Below are 15,513 nucleotides of genomic sequence, written 5' to 3' on the forward strand. Positions count from 1 at the left end.
ATTGTTCCATCAGCACTGCTCATTCATGCGGAACACAATATCCGGCAAATCATTGATGAAGGGCAACAGGCAGATTCCACATCCCTATATTTCCAAGAAGTGTTTGACACAATGTGCCATTGCAAACTGTTAACGAAGGTCTGAATGTGCAAAATGGGTTCTCAGATATGAAAGTAGATTGAATATTTCTTTAGTAATAGAACCCAGTACACTCTACTGCACAGTGAGTGCTCACTGGTCATGAAGATTCCATCATAATTGCTCCAGAGAAGTGTGATAGGACCGTTCTTGTCTCTGTATATAAAAGGCAATGTCCCGACTCACTGACTCATCATCATCCAGTCCAAACCACTAAGCATAGAAACATAAAATTTTCAGAGGATGTTGATCTTACACTGTAGGCATCATTTGCGAAGGTACTTCTCAAAATTTCACACCTAAAAGAGTGAAACAGGGGATGAAAGGTGTTTCGAAAACATACCTCTGTTAAGCATTTGCGAAGGTACTTCTCAAAATTTCACACCTAAAAGAGTGAAACAGGGGATGAAAGGTGTTTCGAAAACATACCTCTGTTAAGCAATTTTGAAGATAGACCTACATCACACACACATGACTGCAGTCTCTGGCAGCTGAAGCCACACTCTGTGTGTGTGTGTGTGTGTGTGTGTGTGTGTGTGTGTGTGTGTGTGTGTGTGTGTGTCCTCTATTTTTGACTAAGGCATTGTTGGTCAAAAGCTTATTTTGTGGCAGTCTTTTTGTTGAGCCTATCTGTAACCCAGCATATCTGCTTTATGGTGAGTAGTACCTATCCTTTTCATAATACTGTTAGATCTATGAAAATTGTTATCTGACTTCTTAGTTAAAAATAAAAAAATGAGTGAGTCAGTGTTTTGGGGGATTAAATAGGGGATGAAAGTATTTATGGAAATATTATGCAAGCATCTGAAGATAAATCTATGAAAATTTGTATTTAACCTCTCTGTTACGGAAAACAATAAAAAAAATGCATTTCACTTGTTTTTGGATACTCAACCCCTAGGGATGTGAAATAGGGGTGGGGTGGTGGTGGTGAAATGTTTTATGAAAGCATTTCATTGTGAAAGCATTTTTAAAGCTATATTTGTGACAACTGATAATTGGGTTCTCTGTTAGGAATAAAAAAAGTGTTTCGCTGTGTCTGGAAACTCAACCCCTAAGGGGGTGGAATAGGGCCAGACTGATTCACTGACTTATCATCGCCCAGCCCAAACTGCTAAGGACAGAAGCTCGAAATTTGGACAGGATGTTGATCTTCTACTGTAAGTGTCATTTAAGAAGAGATCATTCGAAATTACACTCCTAACAGGGTGAAATTGGAGAGGAAAGGCTTCTTGACCATTATTAAGGCAATTTTGAAGCTGGAATTTAAAAAAAATGATATTTGGTTTCTCAATCAGAAATATAAAAATAAGTGTTTCAGCACTTTTGGAGATTCAACCAGTAAGTGGGTAAAATAGGAGATGAAAATTTTTAAGAAAATATTTCTTTATATTAGAAAAATTTTAAAGGTAAATCCACACAAATAGATATTTCACTTCTCGGTTAGATATAAAGAAATATGTGTTAGGGGATGAGGTTCCTATGGAAATATTAGCGCAAGAACACTAAAGACATGAATAACAAAAGCCTTGAACTTCAGCTACCAGAACTGCTTTTTGGTCAGAAGTACATTCGGCAAAGACCCTGTTTCTATGACCTTATTTACCATAAAAAGTTTACAAAGTGGTGCAATTTGTGAACAGTAGAAAAATTCAATTACAGAAAAAAAGAAAAGTCTGTGCAGACCATACAGTCTTTGTGAGTGAAGCATCAGGCACTAAGCTACTGCTCTATATATGTAAATGATCTAATTGGATATACATAAAAAAAAGTCTACGCACCAAGTGGCGACAGGAGAACATGAAAACACAAACACACACACAAAGGTTTAATTTGTGCAAGCTTTCGAAGCCAATGGTTCCTTCTTCTGGCAGAAGAGTTGAAGGGGAAGGACAAGGAGTGAAGGAAAATAACTGGAGAGGTTTAGGAAAAGGAGTACAGTTTGGGAAAGTCATGGGAGACTTACTGGACGGGATGAGGAGGAAAGACATTGCTGGCGGCTGCCAGGGTTCAATGTCAGGTTTGCTGCTGGAAAGGTTTTGAGATTGGGTTGCACAGAGATACTTCCAGTTGACATTACTTGTGAAGGAAAGCAGGTCTTTCACCAAAGCAGCCTGATTAAATGCACGTTTAGGGCCGAAAGTAGGATCCTTGGATAATACATATAATACAGGACGATAGAGTGCTTTAGACGAGACGTTGAGAACACTGTACTGTCTTGACTGGTACTTGTGATTATGAGTTATTATTAGCCTGGAGACAATGGTGATGAGTGTGGGATGTTAAGGAGACTGGTCAAGCTCGGTTTGTAGGAAGACAGTCTTTCCTTCCCATCCCATCCAGTAAGTCTCCCCTGATGAGGGATTCTAAGTGACTTTTTCAAACTGTACCCCTTTTCCTAAACCTCTCCAGTCCTTTTCCTTCAACCCACTTACTGATCCTTCAGCTCTTCTGCTGTAAGAAGCAGCCACTGGCTCCAAAAACTTGCATAAGTTAAACCTGTGTGTGTGTTCTCCTGCCATCACTTGGTGAGTAGATTTTTTTTATATATCCAGTTACATTATACTGTCAAAAATTATTTTCATTGTTATATATAAATGATCTGCAAATAGGGTGAGGAGCAATCTGCAACTGTTTGCTCATGCCATTGTAGCAATTGTTTTCACTGAGTGACTTTAGGACGATACAGGATGGCTTGACAGAATTTCTAATTGGTGTGATGAATGGCGGCTTGCACTAAATGTACGAAAATGTAGTGGGAAGATGTCTTATCCGATATTTAGAAAATGTAGGTTAATGCAGATGAATAGGAAAAATAATTGTGTAATGTTTGAATACAGCAGTTGTGTGCGCTGTCTGAAACAGTCACACCGATTAAATATCTAGGCGTAATGTTGCAAAATGATATGAAATGGAATGAGCACCAAAGGTCTGTGATAGGGAAGGCAAATAGTCAATTTCTGTACGTTGAGAGAATTATTGGAAACTGTAACTCATTTATAAAGCATATGTTGATAGAATACTGTGTCCCACTACTGAGTACTGCTCAAGTGCTCGGTATCCCCACCAGGTCACATTAAAGGAAGAAATCAAAGCATGCTGCTAAATTCATTAGCAGGAGATTTGATCAACATTACAGTATTATAGAAATGCTCTTTGAACTCAAATGGGAATCCCTGGAAAGAGGACAATGTTCTGTTCACAAAACGCTATAGAGAAATGTCAGAGAATCAGCATCTGTGGCCCACTATAAAATTATTCTACTGCCAACAAAGTACATTTCACCTAAGAACTGCAGACACAAGATAAGAGAAGATGGGGCTCATAAGGAAACATGTAGACATTTATTTTCCCTGCATTCCATTTGTGAGTAGAACAGAAAAGAGAATGACTAGCAGTGGTACAAAGAAACCTCTGCCACGCACTATACGGTGACTTGGGGAGTATGTATGCAAATGGAATGCACTACTTCTGAGGCAGTAGATCTGTAAAAGTATCCAAGAACCATGTTTTATCTGTCTTTAAAACTTATCCCTGCTCAAATCACTTCACATCTGGAATCTGTCATAACATCAATAAATATTATTATATTATTCAAGGCTAAAAATGTGACTCCACCAGCAGCATTTAGCCTTTCTTAGTAATATTCAATCCAATCAGAATTTAAAATTTCACTGCTATTAACATCTGATTCCAACTAATTTTCTGTCCCTAGTAAAACGTGAGCATTACTAGTGGTTATAAATTAGATTAGTTCTGGGTGCTCTCTATGGACAACATTCCTGCAGTTAATTAGTAATGTAAATGTCAATTCTGTCAACAGGCCCTGTGGGGCCAAATGGTAACAACTGACCACTGTGTCATTCTTTGCCAATGGCGTCACTGGATGTGGTATGGAGGAGCATGGGCTGAACACATCGCTCTCCCAGCCGTTGTCAGTTTTCATGACCTGGAGCCACCACTACTCAATCAAGTAGCTGCCCAAATGGCCTCAAGAGGATGAGTACAGCCCATTCCAGTCCTCCCACAAAGGAGAAATCCCTGACAGTATCAGGAATTGAACCCAGGTCATCCGTGTGGCAGTCCTGACCACTCAGCCATGGAAGCAGGCTGCAATTAATTAACACTACATTACAATTTTCTTTCCACATTTCACCATGATGACTGCTTTTCTCTCTAATTAATGACACCAATTTTCTTCCTTCTCCAAATGCAGAGTTTACTGGGACCTGAGAAGCGATTGCTCTATTCTTCATAAAATAACAATGTCTCTAATAAAACAAGAATTCATATTCTATGAAAGACGCAAACACAGTTGAATTTTATGAAACTTTAGCAGGTAAAATTTTTACAGAAGTTAACAGCTGTTTTGCCACAAAAAGAGAAATCTATTTCAGTGTTTTCAGGGCTTAAATGGAGTATTTTAGCAAATAAAGTCTATTATTATGTAACCCATACTCCGTAATATGAAGCCAAAATCTTAAAAAATGATTCAAAGAGAACCTGACATAAATAAGTGAACAATTTTAAAGAATACTCTTGTTTCTTGTACTACATCACACTCCTGATAACTCGACAATGAAATGAGTAATTGAATTTTGTTTTGCAAAAGAGACACCTTATGAGAGCACCTCTATAGGATAAGTCAGAGACTTCATGTATCTTATTACAAGCCCAGTATGATTATTTATTCAATGTAACAATAGATTTAATGCCTTTTGGAACAATAGTGATTGCAGCAAAAGCCCAAATCACTACAATCTCACAGTTTACCTCTACCACTAGCACAAACTAACATACACTCCACTGAAGGATCTTTATCATGAAGTGAATGAGTTGGAAGAAATCGGGAACTACAAACTGCAAACAAAAATATAACGAAACTGGAAACCAGCAGCAATGGGAACAAAACTCAAAAAATTGGAGAAACTAAAAACAGAAGGAAAGCTTTAAAAAACCACTATAGAAAGGGGTTGGTTGTCCCCAAAAAGAGCTTCAAATGACTGATGTCATCTCACTGGCACTAATAAACTCGAGAACGTGATCAGCTGAGCACGTGTCATCTTTTAAAATGGACGATATTTCAGGCGATAGCTGTAGACGGGCGCGTAATGGAGTAAAATAGGGGCACTCAAGTAAAAGGTGTCTTACCGTCCACAGCTGAGAGCAGTGGGGACAGAGTGGGGGAGGATCGCCGCTTAAAAGATGTCGATGGCTAAAAAGACAGTGCCCTATCTGGAGTCTAGTTAAAATTACCTCCTCCCGACGACGCGTTCAGGAGGAAGAGGTCCAACCACGTCCTGCAATTTATTATGGGGAAGTGTCGACCAATGTGCATGCCATAAAAGAACAACACGACGACATAAAACACTCCGTAGATCAGCGAAGGGAATCATGCAAATAGCTGGCCGAAGAAGAGAGACTGCAGCCTTGGCCGCTATATCAGCCGCCTCATTTCCACAGATACCAACGTGTCCTGGGATCCAGAGTAACACCACCGAGAAGCCGCCCCCCCCCCCCCCCCCCCCACATGGAGCAAGTGTAGGCAGTCCTGAATCCGGTGGACCAGAGGGTGGACAGGGTAGAGAGCTTGGAGACTGAGGAGAGAGCTGAGAGAATCTGAACAGATCTACTGTATCCGCTGATGGTGACGGATGTATTGGACAGCCTGGAGAACAGCATAAAGCTCCGCAGTATAAACCGAACACTGGTCGGGAAGCCGAAATCGATTTGGGCTGTCGCCAACAATATAGGCACTCCCTACACCAAACGATGTTTTTGAGCCATCAGTGTAAATAAATGTGGCTTCCTTCACTTGTGCACATAGAGCAGCAAATGCCCGACGATAAACAAGTGAAGGGGTACCATCCTTGGGAAACAGACAAAGATCACGGAGCAGGCAGGTCCAAGGACAGAGTCAAGGCAGTGCTGTACCCCAAGTTGTCAAGAAAGTTTTAGGAAAGCAGAAGGAAAGAGAATGGAGCAGTTGACGGAAGCGGACTCCTGGTGGTAGTAGGGAGGAAGGGCGGCCTGCATACCCTAAAACCAAGGAGGCGTCGAAAAAATGTCATGGGCCAGATTAGCAGGCATGGAAGACAAATGGCTAGCATAACGACTTAGAAGGACAGCTCGCCGATTGGACAGTGGAGGTTCAGCAGTCTCAGCATAATGGCTTTCCACAGGGCTGGTGTAAAAAGCTCCAGACACTAAACGCAATCCACAGTGGTGGATAGAGTTGAGATGCTGAAGAATAGATGGCCAAGCAGAGGAGTAAACTATGCTTCCATAGTCCAATTTCGAGCACACTAAGGCGCGATAGAGGCGGAGAAGGACCACTCGGTCCGCTCCCCAGGAGGTACCATTCAGTACACGGATGGTGTTGAGGGATCGCAGACAGCGAGCCGAAAGATAGGAAACGTGAGAGGACCAGCACAGTTTTCTATCAAACATAAGACCAAAGAATTTAGCAACGTCTGAAAATGGAAGGTTGACAGGTCCTAGATGTAAGGAAGGTGGAAGAAACTCCGTACGACGCCAAAAATTAACACAAACGGTCTTACTGGGAGAAAAGCGGAAGCTGGTTTCGATGCTCCAAGAGTGGAGGTGATCGAGACAGCCTTGAGGACGTCGTTCAAGAAGGCTGGTCCATTGAGAGCTGTAGTAGATCGCAAAATCGTCCACAAAGAGGGAGCGCGAGACATCAGGAAGGAGACAATCCATAATTGGATTTATGGCAATGGCAAACAGTACAACACTTAGCACAAAGCCCTGGGGTACCCAGTTTTCTTGGGAGAAAGTACGGGAGAGAGTTGTGTTCACCCGCACTCTAAATGTGCGCTCTGCCATAAATTCGCGAAGAAAAAGGGGCAACCGACCGCGAAAGCCCCAAGAGAACAGTGTGCAGAGGATGCCTGTCCTCCAACAGGTATCATATGCTCTCTCCAGATAAAAAATATTGCTACTGTTTGGCGTTTCCAGAGAAAATTGTTCATGATATAAGTAGAGAGAGCAACAAGATGGTCAACTGCAGAACGATGCTTTCGGAAACCACATTGGGCAGGTGTGAAAAGGCTGTGGGACTCCAGCCATCAAGCTAAACGGCAATTCACCATACGCTCCAAAACCTTACATACACTACTCGTGAGAGAAATGGGGCGATAGCTAGAGGGGAGATGTTTGTCCTTTCCAGGTTTCAGAACAGGAACAATGATAGCTTCCCGCCATAGTCTGGGAAAAGTACCGTCGGTCCAAATTCGATTATAAAGGCGAAGGAGGTAACGCAGACAACGGTATGATAAATGCAGCAACATTTGGATGTGGATACCATCTGGTCCTGGGGCAGAGGAGCGAGAAGAAGAGAGTGCATGTTGGAGTTCCTGCATGGAGAAAACAGTATTGTAGCTTTCGCGATTTTGAGAGGAGAAAGCAAGAGGCCACACTTCCGCTGCACGTTTCTTCAGGAGAAACGCTGGTGGGTAATTTGAAGAGCTAGAAATCTCAGCAAAGTGTTGAGCCAATGAGTTAGAAATTGCGACGGGGTCCACAAATGTATATGCGCGACAGTGAGCCCAGAGACCGGGGAGAAACTAGGCGCGCCTGATAACCGTCGAATCCGACTCCAAATTTCCGAGGAGGGAGTGAAGGTGTTAAATGAGCTAGTAAAGAAGTCCCAGCTTGCCTTCTTGCTATCGTGGATGACGCGACGGCACCGCGCACAGAACTGCTTATAGCGGATACAGTTGGCCAAAGTAGAATGGTGAATGAAAACGCGAAGAGCACGTAACCGTTCACGTATTGCGTCACGGCATGCCTCATTCCACCAAGGAAGTGGGGGGCGCCGGGTGCAATTCGGAGGTGCGAGGTATTGAACGTTCTGCAGCTGTAAGAATAACGTCTGTAATGTGAGTGACCTCATCGTCGATGCTAGGAAAGTGACGGTCATCGAATGTCGCTAGAGAGGAAAAAAGTGTCCAATCGGCTTGGGCAAACTTCCAGCATCTCGGGCGCATATATGGCAGTTGTGGCTGCAATCGAAGGACACATGGAAAGTGGTCACTCGAGTGTGTATCAGCAAGGGCGAACCATTCGAAGCACCGAGCTAGCGGAACAGTACTGACCGAAAGGTCCAAATGAGAGAAATTTGTCGTGAAGGCAGACAAAAATGTAGGGTCCCCAGTGTTGAGGCAAAGAAGATCCGCTCGGTGGAAGACGTCTATCAATAGTGAGCCACGCGGACAAGGATGGGAGATCCCCAAAGCGGGTGGTGGGCATTGAAGTCCCCAACCAGCAAATAGGGGGGTCGAAGCTGACCAAGAAGATGAAGGAGATCAGCTTGTGCCATTGATGTGGACGATGGAATGTATATAGTACAAAGAGAGAAGGTGTATCCAGAATGGGAAAGACGGACAGTGACAGCTTGGAAAGAAGTGTTTACGGGGATTGAGTGATAATGGAGAGTATTATGGAGAAGAAGTCCTCCATGTGCTGGACTGCCTTCAACAGAGGGAAGATCAAATCGGACTGACTGAAAATGGGGGAAAACAAAGCGGTCGTGGGGACGCAGCTTTGTTTCCTGAAGACAGAAGATGACCAGCGAGTAGGATCGTAAGAGGATCGTCAATTCATCCCGATTGGCTTGAATGCCACGGATATTCCAATAGATAATGGACATAGGGTGGACTGAAAATGGAAGAATGTGACCAAGGTTGCCGTCAACTCAACGACTGCTCAGCGCTTGCGACCGACAGCGTGGAACGGCACTCAGCCGAAGGCAGAATATCCTGATCCATAGGTTGTTCAGCAGCAGCTCCTGCCACCAGCGATCTGCCCGTTGATAGGCCGCCAGCAGTGCGGCTCGGCGACACAGAAGACGGCCGAGGGCGGCTACCGCCAGGTGGTGCTGTAGATGAGACACGCCGTGGCGGAGAAGGAGAGGAGCTGGGTTTCTTATTAGCCTTCTTGGAAACATGATGTTTAGATGAAGGAGGAACCGATGGTTGTGAAGTTGGGGTGCGTAAAAAATGTTCATGAGTATGCTCTTTTTTGGAAGTCCGGGTGTCGGACTATTGGGATCGAGATTTAGCAGAACCCGATGAAGGGTGAGCCATAGAGTGAGCAGGCGAAAGTGGGGAGGTTGAACGGGCGATCTTTGCACTAGCCGATCTGATGACCATGTCACTAAAGGCGAGATCACAAGTCTGTGTGGCCGCCTCCTTTGTTGGCTGAGGAGAGGCAAGGACAGTGCTGTATTTTCCTGTCTGAGGCACAGTGGGCTTTCGACTGGCGAATAATTTTCGAGCAGCAAAGGTCGACACCTTTTCCTTCACTCTGATTTCCTGAATGAGCTTTTCGTCTTTAAAAATGGGGCACTCTCGAGAGGAAGCAGCTTGGTCACCCATACAGTTGATGGAACGAGGGGATGGAGGTGGACAAGCACCCTCATGGGCATCCTTGCCACACGTAACACATTTGGCCAGGTTGGAACAGGACTGGCTCGTATGATTGAACCGTTGACACCAATAGCAACGTGTAGGGTTTGGGACGTAGGGGCGAACGGAAATTATCTCATAGCCTGCTTTTATTTTTGATGGGAATTGAACTCTGTCAAATGTCAAGAAGACAGTATGGGTTGGAACGATGTTCGTGTCAACCCTTTTCATGACTATATGAACAGCCATTACGCCCTGGTCAGGCAGGTAGTGTTGAATTTCCTCGCCAGATAATCCATCGAGGGAGCGTGTATAAACGACTCCATGTGAGGAATTTAAAGTGCGGTGCGCTTCCACTCGGACAGGGAAGGTGTGGAGCATCGAAGTACACAGCAATTTTTGTGCCTGCAGGGCACTGACTGTTACTAACAACAAGGTGCCATTCCGTAATCTGGAACAAGACTTTACAGGACCTACAATTGCGTCGACACCTTTCCGAATAATGAAAGGGTTGACCGTGGAGAAGTCATGACCTTCGTCAGACCGAGAAACAACAAAACAACAAGGAACTGAGGCAACAATGGAAGAACTGTCAGTGGCTGAGACTCATTGAACTTACGCTTGTGAGCAGACATAGTAGATGATGAGGAAACCATTGCGGAAGTATCCCCCATGATTACCAGCGTCTCCGATGGCGCGCTCCTCCCTTGTGGGGGCCCTCTCTGAGGGCACTTCCGCCTTAGGTGATTGTTCACACTTCCCGAGAAACGGATGGAGGGACCAATCGGCACATGCGGAAGGTATCAGCTCAGGTAATCACCCCTCCCTGGGCCTGGCCGTTACCAGGGGGTACGTACGTGTCCTACCCGTCTACCCGGTGCAGGGAATTACGCGTTACCCCGTCCCGGCTATGCATGAAAATGTGTGGGTCGGCCTTCAGACACGCACAGGGAGGAAAAAAGAGAAAGGGAAAAACAAAGAAAGGGAAAGGAAAGAAGAGAGGTCTCAAAGGCCGCAGCGGAGAAAAGGGTAAAGAGAAGAGGTAAGGAAAAGAGAAGGATGAAGACGTGCAAGCAGAGAAAGCGAAGAATGTGTTACATTTTCGAGCGTCCGTCTCCGGACGTAGGCACAAAACATACTCCCAGAGGGGGAGGAAGGGAAGGAAAGAGCCAGAGGTGAGGGCCAGGGGGGGGGGGGGGCAAAGATGGGGGATAGGGAAGGATGCGGAAAAGGGAAGGTATGCAGCCCGGGAAGGAAGGAGGGCCACATTAGCTCGGGGTCCCGTGCTCGCTACGCACATATCCACAAGAGAGTTGTGGACCCATGGGAGGACAAACTGTCCTTGTGGAAGGCAAAAAAGTTAAGTGGTACATGAAAATATTTAGAAGCTTAATAAATCTTTCAGTACATGATGAACTTATCATTTATCAAGAGCAAAAGAATATACATATACAAATTTCAGACTGTGGGAAAAAGATTGTGGTGCAGACCTTTGGTTTGAAGATATCTTCAAAGTATCCTACACTGAACAATCATTTTAAATAATCGTATATGACTGAGACATAATAAAGATCTGATGTTAACAATTCACAGAAATTCCATAAATTTTCAACGAATAGTTCTTGCACTAGAGCTGTATTCCTCTACCAGCCAGCACTGTAAAATATCCTAGTAGGCTAGGAGATTTTGCAGGAACTGCCAGCTTTAAGGATTAAATTATAGACTAGTGGACTATTTTAACAAAAGGTTTTATTTACAGAAAATAAATAGCAATTATCTACAAGTACATTACTTACAAGAGCGGCCGAGTGAGTGTCGTGGTGCATGTGTTGTAAAATGGGGATCAACTGCAGCTTCATGTTGGCTGGTGTAGCTAAGCCCCGGATCATGTCAGAGATCTTGTTGCACATGCTCAGTGCAAATGTTCTGCAAAAAAGAATTAAATTCTCATACATAAGCAAGTAAACAGTCAAAGATATTAACTTACAAACTGTAGAAATAAAAAACATACAACATGTAAATCTTATACGACATTCAATTCCACTATCAGTTATCTTAATTTATCTCAGTTTTGCCAATTTATTTGCAAAGTGATATCTGGGTTATCTTGTCTATACTTATTTTTAGTTCTGCAAATCAAAAATAAACATTACTTGTGTCAAATTCTTTTTGACTTCCATTACAACTGTTATTCAATGTTTGGAGCTGTGTTGGATCTATTTCAATTCATTTTCCAGTTCTGGGAGAAATGCACTGACTATATACTGTATGACAATTATATAAATGATATCCCTTTATTGAATTTTTCAGCCCGGGATCAAAAAATGGCATCATAATCAGAACTGACTTCTTTATAAGTTATCATTAGTGATCTGAATACATAGCATATATACTCAACAAAGTACGAGGGTCACTCCAAAAGAAATGCACACTATTTTTGTAAAAATACAGTTCTCATTCTGCATGTGTGAAAGTTTTACAGTGGTTACATACATCCTTCCCGCTTATTTTCAAACTTGGTTCAACCTGTTCCCGTGAGTAGCGCCATCACAGCACGTCTTCAAAATGGCTGCTACACTTGACATTCGTCAGAAGCAACGTGCTGTCACAGAATTCCTGTGCTGTGGAAACGAGACAGTGGGAAACATCCACAAGAGGTTGAAAAAGGTGTATGGAGATGCTGCTGTCAATCGCAGTACAGTTAGTCGGGGGCAAGCAGGTTACGTGATGAAAGTGGGCACGGCAATATTGAGGATTGTCCTCGCAGTGGACAAACTCCAGACAGTGTGCAGAGTGTTAACGAATTGGTGACTGCTGACAGACGCATCACAGTGAACGAATTGTCACGCTATGTTGCGATAGGGGAGGAAGGAAGTGTTTGCAGAATACTGAAAGTGTTGGTGTTAAAAAAGGTTTGTGCCAGGTGGGTTCCCAGGATGTTGACAGTGGCTCACAAAGAAACAAGAAAAACGGTATGCAGCAAACTTTTGGAGCAGTATGAGAATGGTGGAGATGAATTTCTTGGAAGAATTGTGACAGGTGATGAAACATGGCTCCATCATTTTTCACCAGAGATGAAGAGGCAATCAATGGAGTGGCATCATGAAAATTTACCCGAGAAAAAAAATTCAAAACCACACCTTCTGCTGGAAAAGTTATGGCTACAGTGTTTTTCGATTCCGAAGGACTCTTGCTTGTGGACATCATGCCAAGTGGAACCACCATAAATTCTGATGCATATGTGATGACACTGAAGAAACTTCAAGCTCGACTGAGTCATGTTCGACCACATCGGCAAAAGCAGGATGTCTTGCCGTTGCACGACAATGCAGGGCCACATGTCAGTCAAAAAAGCATGGAAGTGATCACAAAACACGGATGGACAACACTGGCTCGATGTGACTATCATCTCTTTGGGAACCTGAAAGACTCTCTTCGTGGAACAAGGTTTGAAGATGATGACTCCCTTATGCACGCTGCCAAACATTGGCTCCAACAGGTTGGTCCAGAATTTTATTGTAAGGGTATACAGGCGCTAGTTCCAAGATGGCATAAGGCAGTTGAGAGGGATGGAAATTATGTGGAGAAATTAAAATATTGTTCATAAAGGATGTATCTACACACTGTAAAACTTTCAAACATGTACAATAAAAGATAGATTTAAAAAAAAAAATAGTGTGCATTTCTTTTGGAGTGACCCTCGTACAACTGAATTAGCCAGCAGAGAAACTGCCTTAGAAGCTGAAAGTGATAATGATTTTCTTTTTGCTGTCACAGAAAATTCTTTTTGTTTTTTCATTGATTTTCTGCTGTATACATTTAGTGCATGAGGTAAAAGAAGTTCAGGTTGGAACAACATATCTACTCAATACAAGATATCACATGACAACAGAACTTTGCACACCTTTTTAATGTAAATAAACAAAATAACGAAACAATAGAAAATCCAGGATGGAATGTAACAATATTACAAAAAGGAAAGTTGCTACTCACCATACAGCAGAGATGCCGAGTTGCCTGCTCATAGTGAAATGTAAGTACAAGGAAGATGATGTGGTTTATATACCTTCCCACAGCAACAGTATCAAAGAATTGACACGAAAAAACTATTAGGAAGTTTGAAGTACACTCTAAAACAAAATAAATGATGCACTACAAAGGAGTAACCCAAATGGGATGGAAATCGATACAAGTAATGAACATGTACAGACAAACAAAATGATTACAATTTCAGAAAAATTGGATGATTTATTCAAGAGAAAGAGCTTCACAAATTGAGCATGTCAATAACGCATTGGTCCAGTAGTTATTCACCTTAGCACTGACTGACAGATTTGTTGCATGTTCTCCTGAAGGATATCGTGCCCCAAATTCTGTACAATTGGCGTGTTAGATTGTCAAAATCCCGGGACAGTTGGAGGTCCCTGCCCTTTATGCTCCAAATGTTCTCAATTGAGGAGAAATCTGGTGACCTTGCTGGCCCAGGTATGGTCTGGCAAGCATGAAGACAAGCAGTAGAAACTCTCACTGTGTGTGGGCAGGCATTATCTTGCTGAAATGTAAGCCCAGGAGAGCTTGCCATGTGGGACAACAAAAGGAGTCATAGCATATTGTGCTGTAAGGGTGCCAAGGATGACAAGTAAAGGGATCCAGCTATGAAAAAAAATGTCACCACAGACCATCAGTCCTGGGTGTCGGGCCACACAATGGGTGATATTCACTTTGGTATCTTATCGCTGTCTGGGTCATCTCCAGACACATCTTTGGCCTGGAATTTCATTCACTGGAGTAGAATTCTCTTTAGTGATGAGTCCTGCTTCAAATTGATCCATGATGAACAGCAAAGATGTGTCTGGAGTCACCCTGGACAGCAGTGGGAGCCCAACCTGACTGTTGTCCGCTGTAAGGCCTGACAACCAGGAGTGATGGTCTAGGCTGTCATTTGTTGCACAGCAGATTTCCTGAAGTTGTCATATGCAACACTCTTACAGTGCAGCAGTACATCAATGATATTCTATGCCCTGTCTTGTTGCCCTTTATGGAAAGCCATCCTGGGCTTACATTTCAGCAAGTAAAGCCCACTTGCACATGACAAGAATTTCTGCTGCTTGTCTTCATACTTTCTACACCCTACCTTGGCCAGCAAGGTTGCTGGATCTTCCCCCTTCCCCCCTCTGTCTCCAACAGAGAATGTTTGGAGCACTACAGGCAGGACTCTCCATCCAACTCAGGACTGACAATCCAGCATGCCAATGGAATAGAATTTGGCACAACATCCCTCAATAGGACATACAATAAGTCTACCAATCAATGCCAAGTTGAATAACAGCTTGCATAAAGGCCAGAGGTGGACCAGTAGGTTACTGACATGCTCAATATGTAAAGCTCTTTCTCTTGAATAAATCAAACAATTTTTTTGAAACTGTAATCATTTGTTTGTATGTGCATACACATCGCATCTACAGAATTTCATCCCATTCGAATAATTCTTACATGGTGTGCCTTCTTTTTATAAATGTATTTGTTGATTACCACGACACAACTGGTGGTGAGGACTGAGAAGATTTGCACCAAAGAGAGGGACAAAGATAGCAATATGACCAATTTCCACTTTGGAATATTTTAAAGTATTTAAATAAAAAGCTTGTACATTGTGTTTATATCAAAAGTCACATTAGATATTTGTACAGAAATGTAATGGTTACAGAGTTAAAAGTTCAGTTTATAAGGCGGGCTGAAACCAGGAAGTCACCACGGTTGCACTAGCCAGAAGGGATTACTTACATAAACCATCAGAAATCTCTATAAGAAAATGATTCCACCCTGCAGCTTGTGAGTGCACATTTAGCACATGACAACACCCAACAATTACATGCAGTCGATTATAACAGTAAACCTGCCAATAATTATTGCTCCATATCAACATAAACTACTTACTACTCATGAC

The 15,513-nt window shown here is 43.0% G+C and overlaps 1 protein-coding gene across 1 annotated transcript in view; it reads right to left on the reverse strand.

The window, feature by feature from the left end:
- Positions 1-15,513, reverse strand: part of LOC124613032 (integrator complex subunit 7) — a 157,348-nt gene that overhangs the window by 111,004 nt on the left and 30,831 nt on the right. Inside the window, 1 exon segment of the mRNA XM_047141600.1 lies at positions 11,363-11,492. Within this exon segment, the coding sequence (XP_046997556.1) occupies positions 11,363-11,492 (130 nt within the window).

This window comes from Schistocerca americana, chromosome 4 (genome assembly GCF_021461395.2).
Source record: "Schistocerca americana isolate TAMUIC-IGC-003095 chromosome 4, iqSchAmer2.1, whole genome shotgun sequence".
NCBI lineage: Eukaryota > Metazoa > Arthropoda > Insecta > Orthoptera > Acrididae > Schistocerca > Schistocerca americana.